Raw genomic sequence first — 15,796 nt, forward strand, 5'->3', positions numbered from 1 at the left:
CAGTCAGCGTCGACCGAATTGTGTGCGAAGAAAGGTCAGTTTTGAGATGGAGTACAATCAAGATCCGAAGGGTGCTTGGATGTGCAGCAAATCAGTGAACCCGTGGAATCCGCGGGAACGGAAGTATACTTTGTCGCCGCCTAATCATTAATTAGATGAATGTTCCTGTGCTTAGGCTTCAAATCATGGGCGATGAGGATCCCTACGTACCTTTGGAACCCAGCGAAATACTACAGGGCAATTCAAGGGGTTGGATCTGGGGACACATAATGTTTGCCGCGCCACTGTCTTGAACATGCTGTGGGCGGGAACATCCCTAAACTCCGAGGTCTAGCGCCAGGCACGTTACCATCGCATTGGGAGGTCCGAGTACAACAATGCTCGCCTGCTCACAACAGCGCAGGCAATACGCATGAACCATCCGTCCCATGGATCGACGAACCCCTTGTCAAGCAATCGGCGCTGATGTCCTGAGACTCCCAATGTCAGATGACAAAGATCGCGCCCGTGAGGGGCGTTGTAAGGGTTCTGGAAAGCGTTTGCTTGCATCCCACCGGCGACTTTCGCGATCGTTGGCTTGGGCCAAATTGAGTTTTCTCAGGATTTTGTTGTCGACTCCGAGACGTGCGAGCTGCGAAACATGCGCGCGGCGTAGGCCCCACGCGGAATGGCACGGGTAAATCTCCCTGTTGTTTTTTATCTTCAATGGAGGTCCCAATTATATGTGTTGTCTGATTTCCTCATCCCGTCGGCTGACGCTTCTCTGATGCTCGTCCCTTCCCCGCGCGTTCTCTAATTCGTCTCGCGCTACTGTGCCGGGCACGACCCGATCTTTCAAAATGCTGGTATCATCAGTAATTATTTTCTTAGGCGCCACTCTCATTGAGGCACTTCCATCTAGACTAGTTCAGGTCGAATACATAAAGGAGTTGCCGATAGGATGGACGCGATCACGAGTCGCCGATCCTGAACATCAAATCCAACTGTCTATAGCCGTTGACCGAACCGACCACGTACATAAGGCACTGTACAGTGTCTCGATGCCCGGCCATGAGTTGTATGGGAATCATCTTTCGAGAGAGGAGGCTCAAGCCCTTCTCATGCCCGACGATGGGTCTCGGGATATGGTGGTCAATTGGCTGTTGAATCAGGGACGCCTCGATCAATCCGCGATTGCAAGCGACGGCCACTGGATCAGGGTTACCACTACGGTTGAGAAAGCCAACAGGCTGCTAGGCGCCAAGTATTCTTGGTTCAAACATACCGACAGTGGGAAAGAGGTCTTAAGGACCCTAGAGTACTCGTTGCCGATGGAGTTGAAGGCCAAGATATCGCTAATATCCCCGACGACACGATTTTGCTCGCATCCGATGATGCATCAAGGACCCCAAGCTCCAGGCACCAATGATGCGCTACCTTCCGACGAGCTTCGCAAGCACAAAAGAGCCTTCTCTGGGGTGACCAACGAGCCCCTGTGGAGATCAGCCGCAGCCGTCGGTCCCCCAACGTCAGTGTCCCGAGCCCAAGTTGACGCGACGTGCAACCGAACCGTCACACCCAGCTGCGTCAGAGCACTCTACAACGTTCCTGCAAATGTTCCTGTCAGCAAAGCTCGTGGTCTCGGTGTATATGCCTCGCAAAGCCAGGTCCCAAAATTCGCAGACTTCGCCCTCTTCGCGAAGAATATCGACCCGCCGTCCGCTGGGGTCAACTTCTCCTTTCTAAGCATCAACGGCGGCGTCACGAGCCAGGATCAGAATCAGTTGTCGAATGCCGAGTTGAACTTTGACATGCAGTACACTGCGTCTCTCTCGAACCCCGTACCCAACATTGTCACCGCCGTTGCTGGTGATGGGCCCATTAAGCTGGAGTTGGGAGGTCAACCTGGGGATACCACGGAGCCATGGCTCATCTGGCTCGATGCCATGCTCAAGCTTCCTGATGATCAGCTCCCTCATACTATAACCACAAGCTTTGGCGAGAACGAACAATCCCTGCCTGACGGCTACATTCAGCAGATTTGCAATCAGTTCGGTGCCCTCGGTGCTCGAGGCGTCACCATGTTCGCTGCTTCGGGAGACTCTGGGCCGGGAAACACTTGCGTGACCAACGATGGCACCGCCAGTACACGCTTCAACCCAGTCTTCCCCGCGGTATGCCCCTTCGTCACCGGCGTCGGTGGAACGAAGAACGTAGCTCCTGAACAAGCATTCCCATTCTCGAGCGGTGGGTTTTCGGACAAGTTCGCCAGGCCAGCATACCAAGACCAAGCTGTTCCTCCGTACCTTAAGACGATTGGCAACAACTTCCAGGGCCTCTTCAATGCGTCGGGCAGAGGCTTCCCAGACGTGAGCGCTCAAAGCTTCAATGCGACGTTCTTCACCGGTGGTCAGCTTGGCGGCTTCCAAGGAACGAGTGCAGCGGCACCGATCTGGGCGGGCACGGTTGGTATGGTGAATGCCGCTCTCATCCAAGCCGGAAAACCTCCGATGGGATTCATCAACCCATGGCTGTATGGCGCTGGACTCCAAGCCATCAATGACGTGAAGGTTGGTGCTTCCACTGGATGCACGGGGACGACTGCTTTTGGAAGTCAGCAGTTCCCGCCTCAATTTGGGGCCAAACTTGTGCCAAACGCGTCTTGGCCCACTGCTCCGGGCTGGGACGCTGTCACGGGTTTGGGCACTCCGGATATAGGCAAGATGCTTGCATTGAGAATGGCAATGTGATCAGGTTGTAGCTACGCTTGAACAGAAAGTAGACGAGGCGATGTAAATCCAAAATTAGATGTCAACGACATAGGAAAGTGTAAAACTGTCTGACTTCTCCATGTGTCCCAGTCTGATGTTTCAGTCTGATGATTCTATGGAACCATGTTCAAGGCGTAAAGTAACCCAAGATACTAGGTACTCTGGAAGAATCCTGAGGTGGTTTCCTTACCTCCGAACAGGATGCAACTTGATCCACAATGGCATTTTCTCCCAAGCCATGAAAACTTTCTGATCCATCCAGTCTTCTTTTGTCACATTTTTGATGTCGAACTGGCAGACGAGCCGAGCGATGATAACCTTGATCTCGGCATAGGCCAGGTTTCTTCCAACGCACATCCGCGGGCCCAGCAGGAAAGGCTGAGAAGCGTCTCGCTTATCGCCAGCAAATTCAGGATCTTCTCCCAACCAGCGCTCAGGAATGAACTCGTCGGGACGGGTCCAATTGGCAGTACTTCTGTTTGCAACATATATATGTACACCAACAGACACACCTTCCGGGATGAATTCACCGTCGATCGTAGCGCCCCCGGGAGGTACGATGCGATTATGCGCTTGAGGTGACGGCGGGTAGATACGAAGACCTTCCTCGATACAGGCTAGGAGATATTTGCAGTCGTTGACGCCAGCAAAAGTGATTTCACCCTCGTGCGCGAAGGCCGTGCGGATCTCAGCGGACAATTTCTCCAAGACCCGGGGGTTCATCATAAGGAGCCAAACGAGACCTACGATTTCAGTCGGATTAGCGCGGGTTCTTGGGGCTTATTGCTGTCAAGCCGACCAGGACCGCACAACTCACCTGCCAAATGAGTTGAGGTTGTCTCGCTTCCGCCAGCAATCAGAAGCTGCGAATTACCCTCCAGTTGGTCATAAGACATCTTGCCTGACTTGTAGGCCGCAATCATTTTATCCATAAAGTCTGGCACCGTCGGCTGTATTTCAAGACGATGATTGACCATTTCCTGTAGAACAATCGTGAGCCGCTTGCACCCACTCTAACCTGCTCATGGAATACATACCTCTTGAAGCCGTGTCAGGGTCTTAGCATCCGAGAGGACCTTTAATGGAAACAACCACAGCCCTACCGGGAAACGAAGCAGGAGTGGCAAGTAAGAGATCGCTTGGTAGTAAGCGAAGAACTTGGCCAAAGACAAGAACATCTTGACCCACATATGGAGAGTAGATGTTGTCAGACAATCGAACGACTGCCCAAAAGCTGATGTGGCCGAGTCAGATAATGAGGGCCGAGAGCGCTTGGCTTGAGGTAGACTCACTGAGAAAGCCGATGAAGTCAAAAGTCAGGAACTAAGTTCAGGTCAGCACAGCATATGTCTCGATGACCGGCAAGAGCACGCACGTTGAACCACTTCAGGATATCCACTGGCTGCGTGCCATTCTGTCCATCTTCCTGTACTCTCCGAAACATGAGGTCGACAAATTCTTTCAGCACTGCCTCTTGCTCTCTCATAGCCTTCTCAGAAAAACCGGGTGCAAGTAGTTTACGGATGAACGGATGGTAGCGTCTGTCGGCGTTGAGAATAAGGTGCCTGCCCCGGAATCCGGCGAAGAATTTCTGGTCCTTCGCGAACTCGAGCTGCCCCGCCTTGGGTGTGTAGATCTCCTTCCATTGAGGAGTGTCGCTAAAAGACAGACCATTCGGGGAGGTTCGGACGACGGGCCCGTACCTTTCGTGTAGCTTGAGAGTATCGGCAGGCTGTCTGCCTCCAATGATAGCCGATACGAGCCATAAAGGGGTTGCAGCAGCGAGGCGAGGGCCAGGGTACTTGGAAAGTGGGTGAAAGAAGAGGTTGTAAATGCAGACGGACGCAAAATATGCTACAGTCTGTGATTTTTTGATGAGGTTAAGTAGCACAGCCAGGCTTGTCGCGACTTACCAGCGCTGAGACGCCCAAAAGTGCGACCCAGGTATCCGGCGGTTTGAATGAGCTTGCGTAGAAAGCGGCCACGTCTTTGAACGGCATCTTCGGAGTTTTCTAGCTGAAGCTCGAAGGAAACCAAATACTGTTGACGCACAGTTTCAACAAGGATTAAAGAGAGATAATCTCGCAACCCTGCAAATAAACGTTGTCAGCTTGTATTCGCGGAGCATGCTTTCCCCTCACATGGGGAAAGCCACGATGCATGATGATAGATATGCAAGGTTGTACAGGTTATTGTACATACCATAGGTCTCAGAAGTAGGATAGACCCGTTTATGCTAGTGCGGAAAATTCGCAAATATCTGAGCAGCTTCAAAGGCTGCGTAGTTAGATGCGATAATAGAACTGCAATGATGTGGCCTCTTGGATTGTGATGATTGGGCTTAGTTGATACTCAGCAAAGAGCACGCTGAGAAGACACTTAGGGACGCGCAGACTATTGACGTAGGGCAAACCAGCCTAGGTAGTTTAGGCGAATCCTTCACAAGTCTTTCTCATAAAGAATGAGCATACTAGTGCATTCAAATACCCTGCGAAAGTGCCTTAGCCGGTGTCCGTGTACGAAGTAGGCAGCTGATGAATTGCTGGTGGAGAAGTATGGTATCATTAGCAGCTCTTCTGGGAAACCCAACCGAACAGGCCAATGATTGAACGTCGATTACTATCGAGTGGATGCGGCTAGGGACAATGAAGAACAGCAATGGCTGGTCAGCTTACGATTGCCTGCCTAAAAAGCTGGGGCATACACCAGCAACACAATGTCCTAGCGAGAGTTTGGCCAGCTGTGCGTTTAGCTTGGAGCAAATGAAAACAAAGCATATGGTAATGGGCTGAACAGACCCAGGGCTGCAAACTTGGTACAATACACGGAGGATATCCTATTGGTCTCAAGCCGCCCACTTCTACTTGTCTGTCGAGCCCTTGTCTCTGCTGTCAACGTTCTTAACCGCGCTAAGCCCTGCCTCTGCATGGCTGTCGGCGTCAACAGCCTCAATAACCTGAATCTGCTTCTTAGAAAGCCGCCTATCCATGAAAATGAGGACGGTGACCCAAATCATCATTGCAGTGCCAACGGCAATCATCGCAATCATTCCTTTCTGTTCGATATGTTAGTTGAGGACTCTTGATGAAACACATGCATGCCCCTGACTACTCACCCTGAATTCGGGCGCATCATCTGCTCGGAAGAAGATGAGCGGCCACCATGCCTGAAAACAATTACCCGCCGCATTCATGCAGGCAATCACGCAAGCCCTAAGAGCAGGGGACTCGTTCCGCATGGAGTCATTCGCCCACGCGAAGAACGTCGCTTGAATGCAGTAAATAGACCCTGCCCAGTAGTAGGCCCCAAACTTGGCTGCAGTCGACGTGGGCGCCAGGATGATAGCAGCGTTCGCTATGGCCGTGAAAGCGACGTAGTAACCAGACAGCCACCTCCGGCCCCAAATGTCGGTACTAGTCGCCCACAGCAGAGTACTGACAACACCGACTGCTTGCACGCCGGTTGGATAATTGTTGCGTTGAAATACAGTGTAATGCTCCGTGGGGTGAGATTGCATGTAGAGGTTGAGGAGGGACTGGTTCGACTGGGACTCGGAGGTGTTGCCGAGGATCCATAAGAAGCAAAAACCGTAGAAATACCACGAGTGCAGGATGCGGGAGATAAAGGACCAGGTAAGAATCTTTTCTCCCTCCTCACGAATCGGAACTCGTTCTTGGGCAAGCTTGATCTCTTCTTCGCTGGGGTAAAAAGCTGTCGTGGTACTCGGCGTGTCTGGGAAGAAGAAATAGCCGTAGATGGCAACAGGCAGAGTGATAATTCCGGAAATCTGATGTGGTTCTATCAGTATCGCTTTCGTCATTTAGGTGCAGAGTTACTCACGATGAAGAGCCATTTCCATCCTTGCATTCCGTGGAGACCATTCATGGAGGAGTAGATAGCCGTCTGAAGGAAACCACCAAACATTCCCCCGGCCAAACCACTTGCAGTGAAAAGGCCAGTCCTTTGTCCTAATTCTTTCTTCGTATACCATGATCCGAGGATGTACTGTGTACCGGCAAAGATGCACGACTCAAAATATCTACAACAATGTAAGTTTAGTATGTGATTGCAAAGGAGTGCTTGTATGAGAAATAATACCCTTGAAAGAAGCGAATCACCATCATGTGTTGAGGGGTCTTTGCAACTGCATTCAGCATGGTGATAATTGCCCATGTCGTGATCATGAAAGGAAAGAACCTCTTGGGCTTAAAGTAAGGCAAAAGCAAATTATTTGGGACAATCCCACTGTGTTAGACATCGAAGTTAGCATGTGTCTAGTGAAAACTCGGGACGAGAACTTCTGTCAACTGACATGAGGTATGCGGTCGCATAAAGTGTTGTAACTTCTGTAAGTTGGGCACCTTTGAATCCCAAATCCTGCCTCATTCCAGATACGTAAGCTTGCGTAATACTGGCTCTGTCTAAATAGTTCCTTTTCCGTCGGACATTAGCATTTGCCTCATCATATTGGTGGAGGTGATTACTCACATGAAGTATGCTAAGCAGCAGAAGGTCAGAATGAAGAAATCTAACTTCAAGACAAGCCGTTTCTCCTGGGGTGTCGATGCACCCTTGAAGTGTTGTCGCAAATCCGAAAACGGCGACATGATGGTTGATCGTGATGCCCTTGCTGGGCTATTTTTCACGGAATTGGTGGTGTTATTCGTTCAGACTGGGTGCATAAGATCGACCTTCCTCGAATTCAGCTGAGTCCGAGGTCTTAAGTAGATATCCTATCTCAAGATACAGGGCGTCGTGCGTTGTCACTAAGACCGTACCATCTGTCAATAGCAGACTTATCTTCTTGGCTGGTCTCATGAGAAGCAGGAGATTGTCATGGCACTGAAACAGGCAATCAGCCGAGGACTCCGATGCTCCTTGGTGCCCCGCCCTTGAAGAGACTCTGTGTCTGTCACTCGTCCAGACTGGACGAAATCCGGGCTACTGACACAAATAGGAACTGAGACGCAATCACAATGTTGGCAATTTGGCATCAGCTTGGTGTTGACTAAGGTAGCATGCATCAATGATAAGCATGGGAGTTGATGATCGCCCAATCACGTCAATGAAGCGAGGGAGAAGTATATCAAGTGGGGCTTCACCGAGAGGAGCTCCTCCCATTAACCCATTCATGTCGACAGTCGCACCGATAAACGTGTCGAACCAAAGGACGGATCACCGGGATTCGATGGGGAAGTGAGATCAGTGTTGAAAGAATGAGGCAAGTTAGAGGCCACAGCGGTGTTCTGTCCGTCGTTGAGTCAAATATAGTTCTTGGTTGTCCAAATTCGGGGGCCCGTTATCTCCAGTACCAAGATGCCAAGATTCCAGCTGCAGTCGACAAAAAGGCTGCTGCTGATGTCACGCGTTGTGTTTGCCTCGGTAAAATCGTGTTAAGCCTAAGTGGCAATAACATCGTTAGGTTCATCTTCAAGCCCGACTTGAGGCTGCATATGCGTTTCAAATGGGAGCAAACCACAACCGTATGTATTCGAGCAAGATTATATCAAAAATAGTGTTTATTGCTGCTCGACGAATAGCTGAAGAAGATTGCCGAGTTCCTATGTCTCATAAAGCCACCTCAATGCCAAGACGGACAAGTCCGCTGGTTACGATTATTCACTGCGCCTTGAGCACGGGCACATACACCTCTCTAGCAACGTTGTCAAACTTTCCCAAGCTCTTGTGGCCTTCAGGATCTGGATACTCTCCCGCAAAGAAGTCGGCGTGCTTTCCAGTGTCCATAGGCCGGTCTATATCGTACTCATACCGTTTCCAACCGTGCTTCCGGGCATCCAGGTAGTCTATTTACTGTCAGCCCAGGTCCATTGAGCCGATGACTTGTTTACTTACCAGCCATGCAAAACACTCGATCATCCATGGGCTTGTCGCGGCCAAGGCGTTGTAGCAATGGGGAGTTCTCCAAAGGCTTCAACTCGCGATCATCAGCAGGACGGGCAAAGTAGATGACTCCAATACGACGAAGGTGTCGCTGGTCTACAGGCGGCTGCACCACACGATGAATGGTCGCCTTGAACAGGCCCCCTGTCAAACGCTCCATAGCCTCTCCGAAGTTGATGACGAGACCCTTGGGCTGGTGCTCGACCCAGCGATACTTGCCGTCGTTGTGGTCCAAGACTTGAAGTGCGGCGATGGGCTGCGAGAACAAGAAGGTCCAAGAGCCCCAGTCGGTGTGTCCGGAGAGGAAGATGTCACGGTACTTCTCGCTCTCTTCCTGAGGACGAGGCTCACACATCATGTATCTGATGTACTCTGTCTTGGAGCTACCGGATGCATGGGTCGCCTGCACTGCTTCATCTGGAACCTCCAAGATCATGCTCACCAATGTCAACAGCTTCTTGAGGATATTCGTGCGGATAAACTGCATCACATCCTGGGTCTCTTTGAGGTAGGGTCTCATAATCTCTGGGTGGGGGCGGTTCTTCGGATCGTGGACGAGGATGTTGTAGTGGTCCAGCTGCTTGGGGAAGCCGCCTTTGTGTCCGAGTGGACCAGCTGGCTTGTAACCAACATACAAGCCACGAGCGTCTTCTTCGGGGGTGACTGATGGGAGGACCTGTCAGCGATGGGCCAAAACTTGTCATGTTCATAGGAATTATTCACCTTCATACGGTACCTTCTCGTCAGGCGGCAGAGTCATCATTGCGTTCGCAATCTGCATCTGTCGAGCATAGATTTCATCGGATATGCCATGGTTCGTAAGAGTGAGGAAGCCATATCCGGTTGCGGCCTCATAGAGCTCTTTCGCAAGTTCTTGTCGGCCAACTGGGTCGTCGAATTTTGCAAGATCGAGATTTACGAGCTTGACATAGTCAACTACCAGAGATTAGCTACTTGACAGAGCAAACGGGTTGAACGAAGTATGGCACTTACGGTTTTCCTTCGACGGAGAAGCTGGAGTGTATGGAGGGAGAGACATATTTGCATAGGTCTTCAGTCGATTCCTTCGAGTGTCGTTGGCAGTGTTGTGGATTGGTTCACTGTCCTCATGGCACCAAGTCCCTTATCTCCATGAAGACTGCCAGCTTCTGATATATCCGTCCTTCGTCTAAACCAAAGAATTCCATTCGGTCCAAAGGTCACAAGCCGCCACTACCACTCACATGATGCACCCATCTCGTTGCTCACCTGGGGCTCCTCCGCGTCTGGGGAAGCTGCATCTGCAAATCGCTGCTTTTCTGACACAATCATGTCTGGCGACTACGAAAGCAAGGCGCTCCTCCTGTCAACCCACACACCCGTCACTCCTCCCACAACTCCTCCCAAAAGCACCATTGGGAGGAGCCCATAATTCTTTTTCAAGTGAATCGCCAGACCGGATTGGATAACAAACCTTGCCAAGGTTGCGCCGAGGAGGAGCTCCTCCTAGCTCACTCCCTTTTATGGGGCCAACGATAAGCAAGATGTGGACCTGGAAAGACGCCCGCTTCAATCGGGGCTTCAGTTCCGCCATGCTCTAATCCAGGCGCCCTGAGTGGTTTAAGTCGAACTTGGCAAGGATGCCAGGGGCAGCATCGCGGTGACATTCTCCCGGCCCCCCCTTCCGGGTGCGGGGAAGCGATCCTCTCCGCGTTTGCAACCGAACCCCGGCTCGCTTTGAGGCAGCCTACGAGATGACGCTAGACTGTCATTGCGTGGAGTCTCTTATCTTTGCCAGGCACTAGCGGTATCATTGCCATCGTGTTGGGTCATGGGGCTGTCGTTATCGCCTTCGTCCCCGAACACCGTGTCGTGATATGCGACCGAAGGACGACGACAACACCACGTCTACCATCTCAGGTGTTCAATTGCGTGAATAGACTTGACAAGCCTTTTGATTGAGAGAGTCGTGATGCCTGCCGAAAAGATGACCAAGATGAACAAGGGCGAAAGACCGTTCCAGTGCCCAGCGTGCCCTAGTCGCTTCACCCGACAAGTAATTCCAATCCGTCTTGCCATTGGGATAGATGATAGAGATGATGCTGATTCACCGTAGGAGAACCTGAGTCGCCATACCAGCTCCGGTAAGTGATGCACGTTTCGTGTTGTCCTCGCTCTTCTTTGGCTGAGTGTCCGAAGTTCATCAAAAGTCGAATTTGAGGCCATTCCCATGCCCCCACTGTGAAGTGAGCTTCTCTAGAAGGTATGTGAATCCCGCATAGCCGTCATTCCCCCATCCCGCCCAGCCACGTGCGTACTCAGCCCTCCAGTTGTTGACCTTTTTCAGTGATCTGAGAAAACGCCATGTACGAAAGTATCACCCGGGATCAGACAGCGGTGCTGAGCAACCTCCACCTTCCGTGCCGCCAATCGAGGCACTTCCAAATTCTGCGAACAGTCATGGGCCGACTCGCCGCGAGAGTAGCAGCACCCGTGTAAGAAGACTAGATCCATTGGAGGGTTTTGCAGACGATGTACTAACCCGCTTGTGAAAGTCCTCTTCGATATCCCAACTACTATGTGATCAAGGCATCTCATGGATGTTCAAGCTTCCACAGTTTATTTCAGGCTATTTTGAGAACTTTCAACCAATATTCCCGCTGATACACGCACCAACCTTTGATCTCAGCTCTGCTAAAGAACCGCTACTGCAAGCAATTGCCTGTATTGGTGCGGTCTATCAATCTCCAGGCCAAAAGCACGAGTGCAGTACTGCCTTGTTTGACTCTGGACTGAAAGCATTGGAGGCATATGTAAGCTTCATCAAACCAGGTATCTACTTCTCTCGACTGACCTAGCATCAATCAGGTCAGGGAGCGGCGATGCTCTAGATTCCAAGAGGTCTGGGTTATGCAAGCCTACTTGCTGTTCGAATATTATGCGATTCATTGCTGTGACGATGGCCGATTTTCGGTTGCACTGAAGATCCATCGAAAGGTTGTAGATGCATCACGTCAATGCCAACTTTTACAGGACAGGTTTACTCTTGGGCTGGACGAGAGTTTCAACAGTCCCACAAGCATCGATCACACGGCAGCGTACTCCACGGAGTCGGCTTGGCACACCGCGATCCAGAATGAGTCAAGAAAACGGTGGGTGCTGATCTCAGACTCTAGTGTTATACATAGCAAGCTAACCAAACGAAGAATCGCATACTGTTTATACTACTTGGACGCTCAGTTGGCGATGTGCTGCAACATGGGACCGCTTCTGGCAGCTCTTGAGATCAAGTACGAATTGCCATGTCGAGATGACATATGGGAAGGAACGACAGCCGAAGACTGGCAGGCTCTAGTCTTCGCCCAGGATGGGTCCTTCAACGAAGAAGAGGATGAAGATGCCAATGCTGAACCCCGACCTGCTCATGGAGATCTTTACGGGTGTCTGGCGCAATTGATGAACCCCGATCCGTCCGCGCGGGGTCGTCCGCCGGGTTTACTCTGGCAGTCATCGTTCACATGCTTGGTGCTCATAATCCAGATATTGATGATGACGCGTGATCTGACACTTGCGGGGTCTTTCTTATACCACAACATCCGGCCAGGAGAAAGCAAGAACAACTTATCGATTATCTCAGAAGTCAACCGAGCGCCGATAATGCAAGCCCTGGACTCCCTTGCGGATCTGATGCGCAAGCCGATTCACCACCTTGGAAGTTCATCCACGAATTCTGCCAGCTGGGACCGCGTTTGGACCATGTGGCATTACGCGGCATTGAGCCTCACTCATCAAGAAGCCCTTCTAACCAGTGGCATCGTCGAGTACAGCTTGCCAAACGCAATTTCGACATGCTGGGAACTGAATAAGCCTCGGTCAAAACAGCACCGTGATGTTTATGACGATAGAGATGGTAAGCATGCAGAGGTCATCATCTTCACGCGGGCTTTGCTGATAACCTTTGCGGCGGATAGTTACAAGGATCGCAAGCAACATGGAGAACATCCTGATGCTCATGTCTCGTTCATCGAGGAGTTCTGTCTCTGGCTCTACGTCCATACCCAGTGAGTATGCAACATGCGCAATTATTGAAGATCCGTTCATGACTATGGTGGGCTTCAAAGCCTGTTTGATGGGTTGGCGCCTAGTCCGACTTATGTCACTGACGGTTGCTCAAAGCAACGTCAACATCCCAGGCGCCCGAGTTCCCAGCATCTATGCCGTGACTTCACAGGTTCTTTTAGGCGGTATTCTGGCAGCTATAAACTCTGATGATAATCCAGTCAATATTTCCGAGACGCCTGAGGCGAGATACTTGACATGGGTTGAAGCGAACTTTGCAAGTCAAAAGTTTTGGCCCTTGGGCAAATGGATCGTCGCAGTATTCAATGACTGAGAGAGTGGCTCTTTCCTAGACCTAGTTCGGATGTGGACGTGCAACTTGTATTAATACAAAAGCCATCATTGTCATACATTCTACAGGAGATGCTTGACCTGGCTCACAAAGTCTGTGACTGTCTCTTCGAACGACATGTACTTCAACCCCTGGAAATCCTTCATCATCGGTTCAGGGTCTACCTGGACATGAGTTTTGACTTCTTGTATGCCGGCTGCAATCTTCTGCCTCAAATCTGGATAAGTGCTCCGAATGGTTTCTGAAGCCTTCTGGTATGTGAATGGCTCCGGAGCCACGGGGATATACCTCTTGCCGCCAGCTTGCGGAGTTGTCAAGGCCATGACATGAATCTCAGCCAAGTCCCTGACATCAATCCAGAAGTTGAACCGACAGGGAGGCAAGGATCCAGATGGTCCTCCCGTTGCCACCCGCCACAGCATCATGTTAGACTCGTTCAAGTCGTCCTTTGATCTAGGACGTGTACCCAACGGTCCAAATATCATGGAAGGACATAATGTGACCAAGTCGAAATGAGGCTTATGCTCTGTGATAAACCTCCAAGCTTCCTGCTCTGCCAATGTTGTGGAGCCACGATACGCGTCCTGTGGTGTTGCATCGGATGCCACTGCCTCGTCATAGCTGATTGGGTTCCAGTCGTTGGCGGTGTATGTCCAAGGAGTCGATTCCTCCCGTCCCATATCGAGGACTGCGCCAAACGACGAGGTCAAGACAATGCGCTTGACTGATGACTTGGCTGATGCATCCAAAATTGACCTTACGCCTTTCAGTGCGGGAACAACAAGATCCTTCTCGTTGTCCTTTATGTCGTACTTGAGAGGCTACGTGCACACAAGAGTCTCAGCTTACTGACCGTGGCCAACGGGTATTCAGATTCGTTGCCTCTACTTACACTGGCAACATGGATGACGCCATCGATGTCTTTGGCGGCTTCATCGAAAGCGCCTGGGTCGGTAAGGTCCTCAATAAAGTAGAAATCCAGCTTCGAGGCGTACTGGGCTCTTGCTGATAGGAAATTGTCTGCCTTTTGTTTTGATCTTGCCACCGCTCTGACTTTGTAACCCTTCCTCAATAGGTTGTCCACAACATGAGATCCGACCAGTCCAGTTGCACCAGTCACTAGAATGCAGCTTTCAATTGTGTCAGCAATTACGATCTGAGGCTCTCGAATTCTCATTTGAGCACTAACTTGCAATCCATTCTTTTCACTTCGTGTTGGGTTAATATTGTTTTGTCGAGCTGTATGAATACCGAATCAAGCTCGCAGGCGGACTTCCAATATAAGACAAAATGGTATTTCTTTCAAATTCTGGTGTCTAAGAGCGCCACAGAGTCCTGCATCATTTTATTCGAAGTTCTAGCTGCCTTATCGCAGCTGATCGGCTCGTAAACCACTACTGGGACTCCACATCGCGCAGCGATCCAAGGCGGAGCTCCTCACAACGTAAGGTCATCCTCATGTGAAGCAGAGTGCGAGCATCACAGGTAATCCAAAAATATGCCAGGTGTCTTTCTCCGGAAATTGCATGGGTAGCATTTGGTTCATCAATTCTCGCATGCCTTGGTTCGCAGTTACAGCGAGAGTAGACGGAGTAACCTCCGCCGAGGTGGAGCTCCTCCCTCATGCAACTGTTTAGCCGCGGTGCTCCTCTCAGTGCAATCGAGGATAAGCAGACTCCATGAAACGTCGTCCTTGACGAAGACTTCCAGTGGAGTGTCAAAAAGGGACAAGCTTGAAAACAAACGAAATTCTCATTGATGACCATTAAATCACTATTGAAATCCTTCACTCATCATCCCTCGTCTCCTCGATCGCACCATTTCCAAATCGCCATACAATCTCACTCCCAAAATGTCTTTCGGCAAGCTGTACACATACTCGAAGGCACCACGCTCGACCATGGTGCTCTTCGTTGCCAAGTACAACAAACTAGACGTTGAAATCTGCAATGCATTTCCTATCAAGGTGTATCCGGAGAAGGGGGGGGGGGGGGGGGGGGGGGGTCGGCGACGTATACCTGTCCAAATTTCACACTGGCAAAGTTCCGGCGCTCGAAACATCCGATGGCTTCGAAGTTTATGAGAGCAGCGCTGTTGCTTGGTTCCGTGAGTGCCTTCGCGTTCTGCAGAACCAACATAACACTGACGATTCATTAGTCGCGAAGCAAGATCCCAATACAAAGCTATGTGGGTCAAACCTGAAGGAGGAGACGACCGTCATCCGATGGGCTTCTTTCACCAACTATGAGCTCCTGCCGCCAATCATGGCATGGATCCAGCCCATCATTGGTCGAGCACCGACAAGCCCGGAGATTCTCAAGGAACGAGAGGAAGGTTGCGAGTTGACTATCCGTGCTATTGAGAAGGAGATCGAGGGCAAGAAATATCTCGTTGGTGATACGTTAACCTTGGCCGACCTTTTCGTGGTTTCCGGTCTTGCCCGGGGCTACCAATATGTACGTATAGGCGAGATATCCCGGTATTGGACTACCACTGACGGAATCCTAGGTCTTCACCAAGAGCTGGGCAGAAAAACACCCCGTCGTGCATGAATACTATATGAGCATCAGGAACGATAAGGATGGGATCTTTGACAGCATTCTTGGCCCCAACATTATCAGAGATGAAGCTGGCGGCACTTATCCTGACTATGATGGGTTGTAATGGGCTTTTTTCTGTGCCATACTGCACAGAAAAATGACAGTTACAGTGAGAATATCAACATTCGAAGACATAAAATGTCTACTGACATAGG

The 15,796-nt window shown here is 50.7% G+C and overlaps 7 protein-coding genes across 7 annotated transcripts; 3 read left to right on the forward strand and 4 right to left on the reverse strand.

Annotated features, from left to right (window-relative positions):
- Positions 1-839: 839 nt before the first annotated feature.
- sed3 (Tripeptidyl-peptidase sed3) lies at positions 840-2,729 on the forward strand (the record flags this gene model as incomplete). The annotated part of the gene is made up of 1 exon (XM_037324644.1): positions 840-2,729. One exon carries the CDS (start codon positions 840-842, stop codon positions 2,727-2,729), a length of 1,890 nt encoding a protein of 629 aa, XP_037176830.1.
- Positions 2,730-2,936: 207 nt separating this feature from the next.
- Positions 2,937-4,750, reverse strand: avnA-2 (Averantin hydroxylase; the record flags this gene model as incomplete). The annotated part of the gene is made up of 6 exons (XM_037324645.1): positions 2,937-3,493; positions 3,568-3,730; positions 3,788-3,984; positions 4,043-4,073; positions 4,126-4,611; positions 4,664-4,750. 6 exons carry the CDS (start codon positions 4,748-4,750, stop codon positions 2,937-2,939), a joined length of 1,521 nt encoding a protein of 506 aa, XP_037176831.1.
- Positions 4,751-5,610: 860 nt separating this feature from the next.
- On the reverse strand, positions 5,611-7,357 carry CGCA056_v009399 (Pantothenate transporter liz1; the record flags this gene model as incomplete). The annotated part of the gene is made up of 6 exons (XM_037324646.1): positions 5,611-5,805; positions 5,866-6,537; positions 6,591-6,789; positions 6,849-6,995; positions 7,063-7,182; positions 7,239-7,357. 6 exons carry the CDS (start codon positions 7,355-7,357, stop codon positions 5,611-5,613), a joined length of 1,452 nt encoding a protein of 483 aa, XP_037176832.1.
- A 1,012-nt stretch (positions 7,358-8,369) lies between these two features.
- CGCA056_v009400 (UPF0676 protein) lies at positions 8,370-9,690 on the reverse strand (the record flags this gene model as incomplete). The annotated part of the gene is made up of 4 exons (XM_037324647.1): positions 8,370-8,554; positions 8,604-9,314; positions 9,375-9,587; positions 9,645-9,690. 4 exons carry the CDS (start codon positions 9,688-9,690, stop codon positions 8,370-8,372), a joined length of 1,155 nt encoding a protein of 384 aa, XP_037176284.1.
- Positions 9,691-11,888: 2,198 nt separating this feature from the next.
- CGCA056_v009401 (uncharacterized protein) lies at positions 11,889-13,023 on the forward strand (the record flags this gene model as incomplete). The annotated part of the gene is made up of 2 exons (XM_037324648.1): positions 11,889-12,691; positions 12,807-13,023. The coding sequence occupies 2 exons, from the start codon at positions 11,889-11,891 to the stop codon at positions 13,021-13,023; spliced, it is 1,020 nt and encodes a 339-aa protein (XP_037176287.1).
- Positions 13,024-13,103: 80 nt separating this feature from the next.
- CGCA056_v009402 (putative uncharacterized oxidoreductase) lies at positions 13,104-14,241 on the reverse strand (the record flags this gene model as incomplete). Its single annotated transcript, XM_037324649.1, has 3 exons — positions 13,104-13,862; positions 13,934-14,171; positions 14,231-14,241. 3 exons carry the CDS (start codon positions 14,239-14,241, stop codon positions 13,104-13,106), a joined length of 1,008 nt encoding a protein of 335 aa, XP_037176288.1.
- A 652-nt stretch (positions 14,242-14,893) lies between these two features.
- stcT-1 (putative sterigmatocystin biosynthesis protein stcT) lies at positions 14,894-15,705 on the forward strand (the record flags this gene model as incomplete). Its single annotated transcript, XM_037324650.1, has 4 exons — positions 14,894-15,009; positions 15,131-15,147; positions 15,199-15,497; positions 15,550-15,705. The coding sequence occupies 4 exons, from the start codon at positions 14,894-14,896 to the stop codon at positions 15,703-15,705; spliced, it is 588 nt and encodes a 195-aa protein (XP_037176291.1).
- Between the last annotated feature and the right edge of the window lie 91 nt (positions 15,706-15,796).

Source organism: Colletotrichum aenigma, assembly GCF_013390185.1.
Source record: "Colletotrichum aenigma strain Cg56 chromosome Unknown KSG_Cg56_contig06, whole genome shotgun sequence".
Classification (NCBI taxonomy): domain Eukaryota; kingdom Fungi; phylum Ascomycota; class Sordariomycetes; order Glomerellales; family Glomerellaceae; genus Colletotrichum; species Colletotrichum aenigma.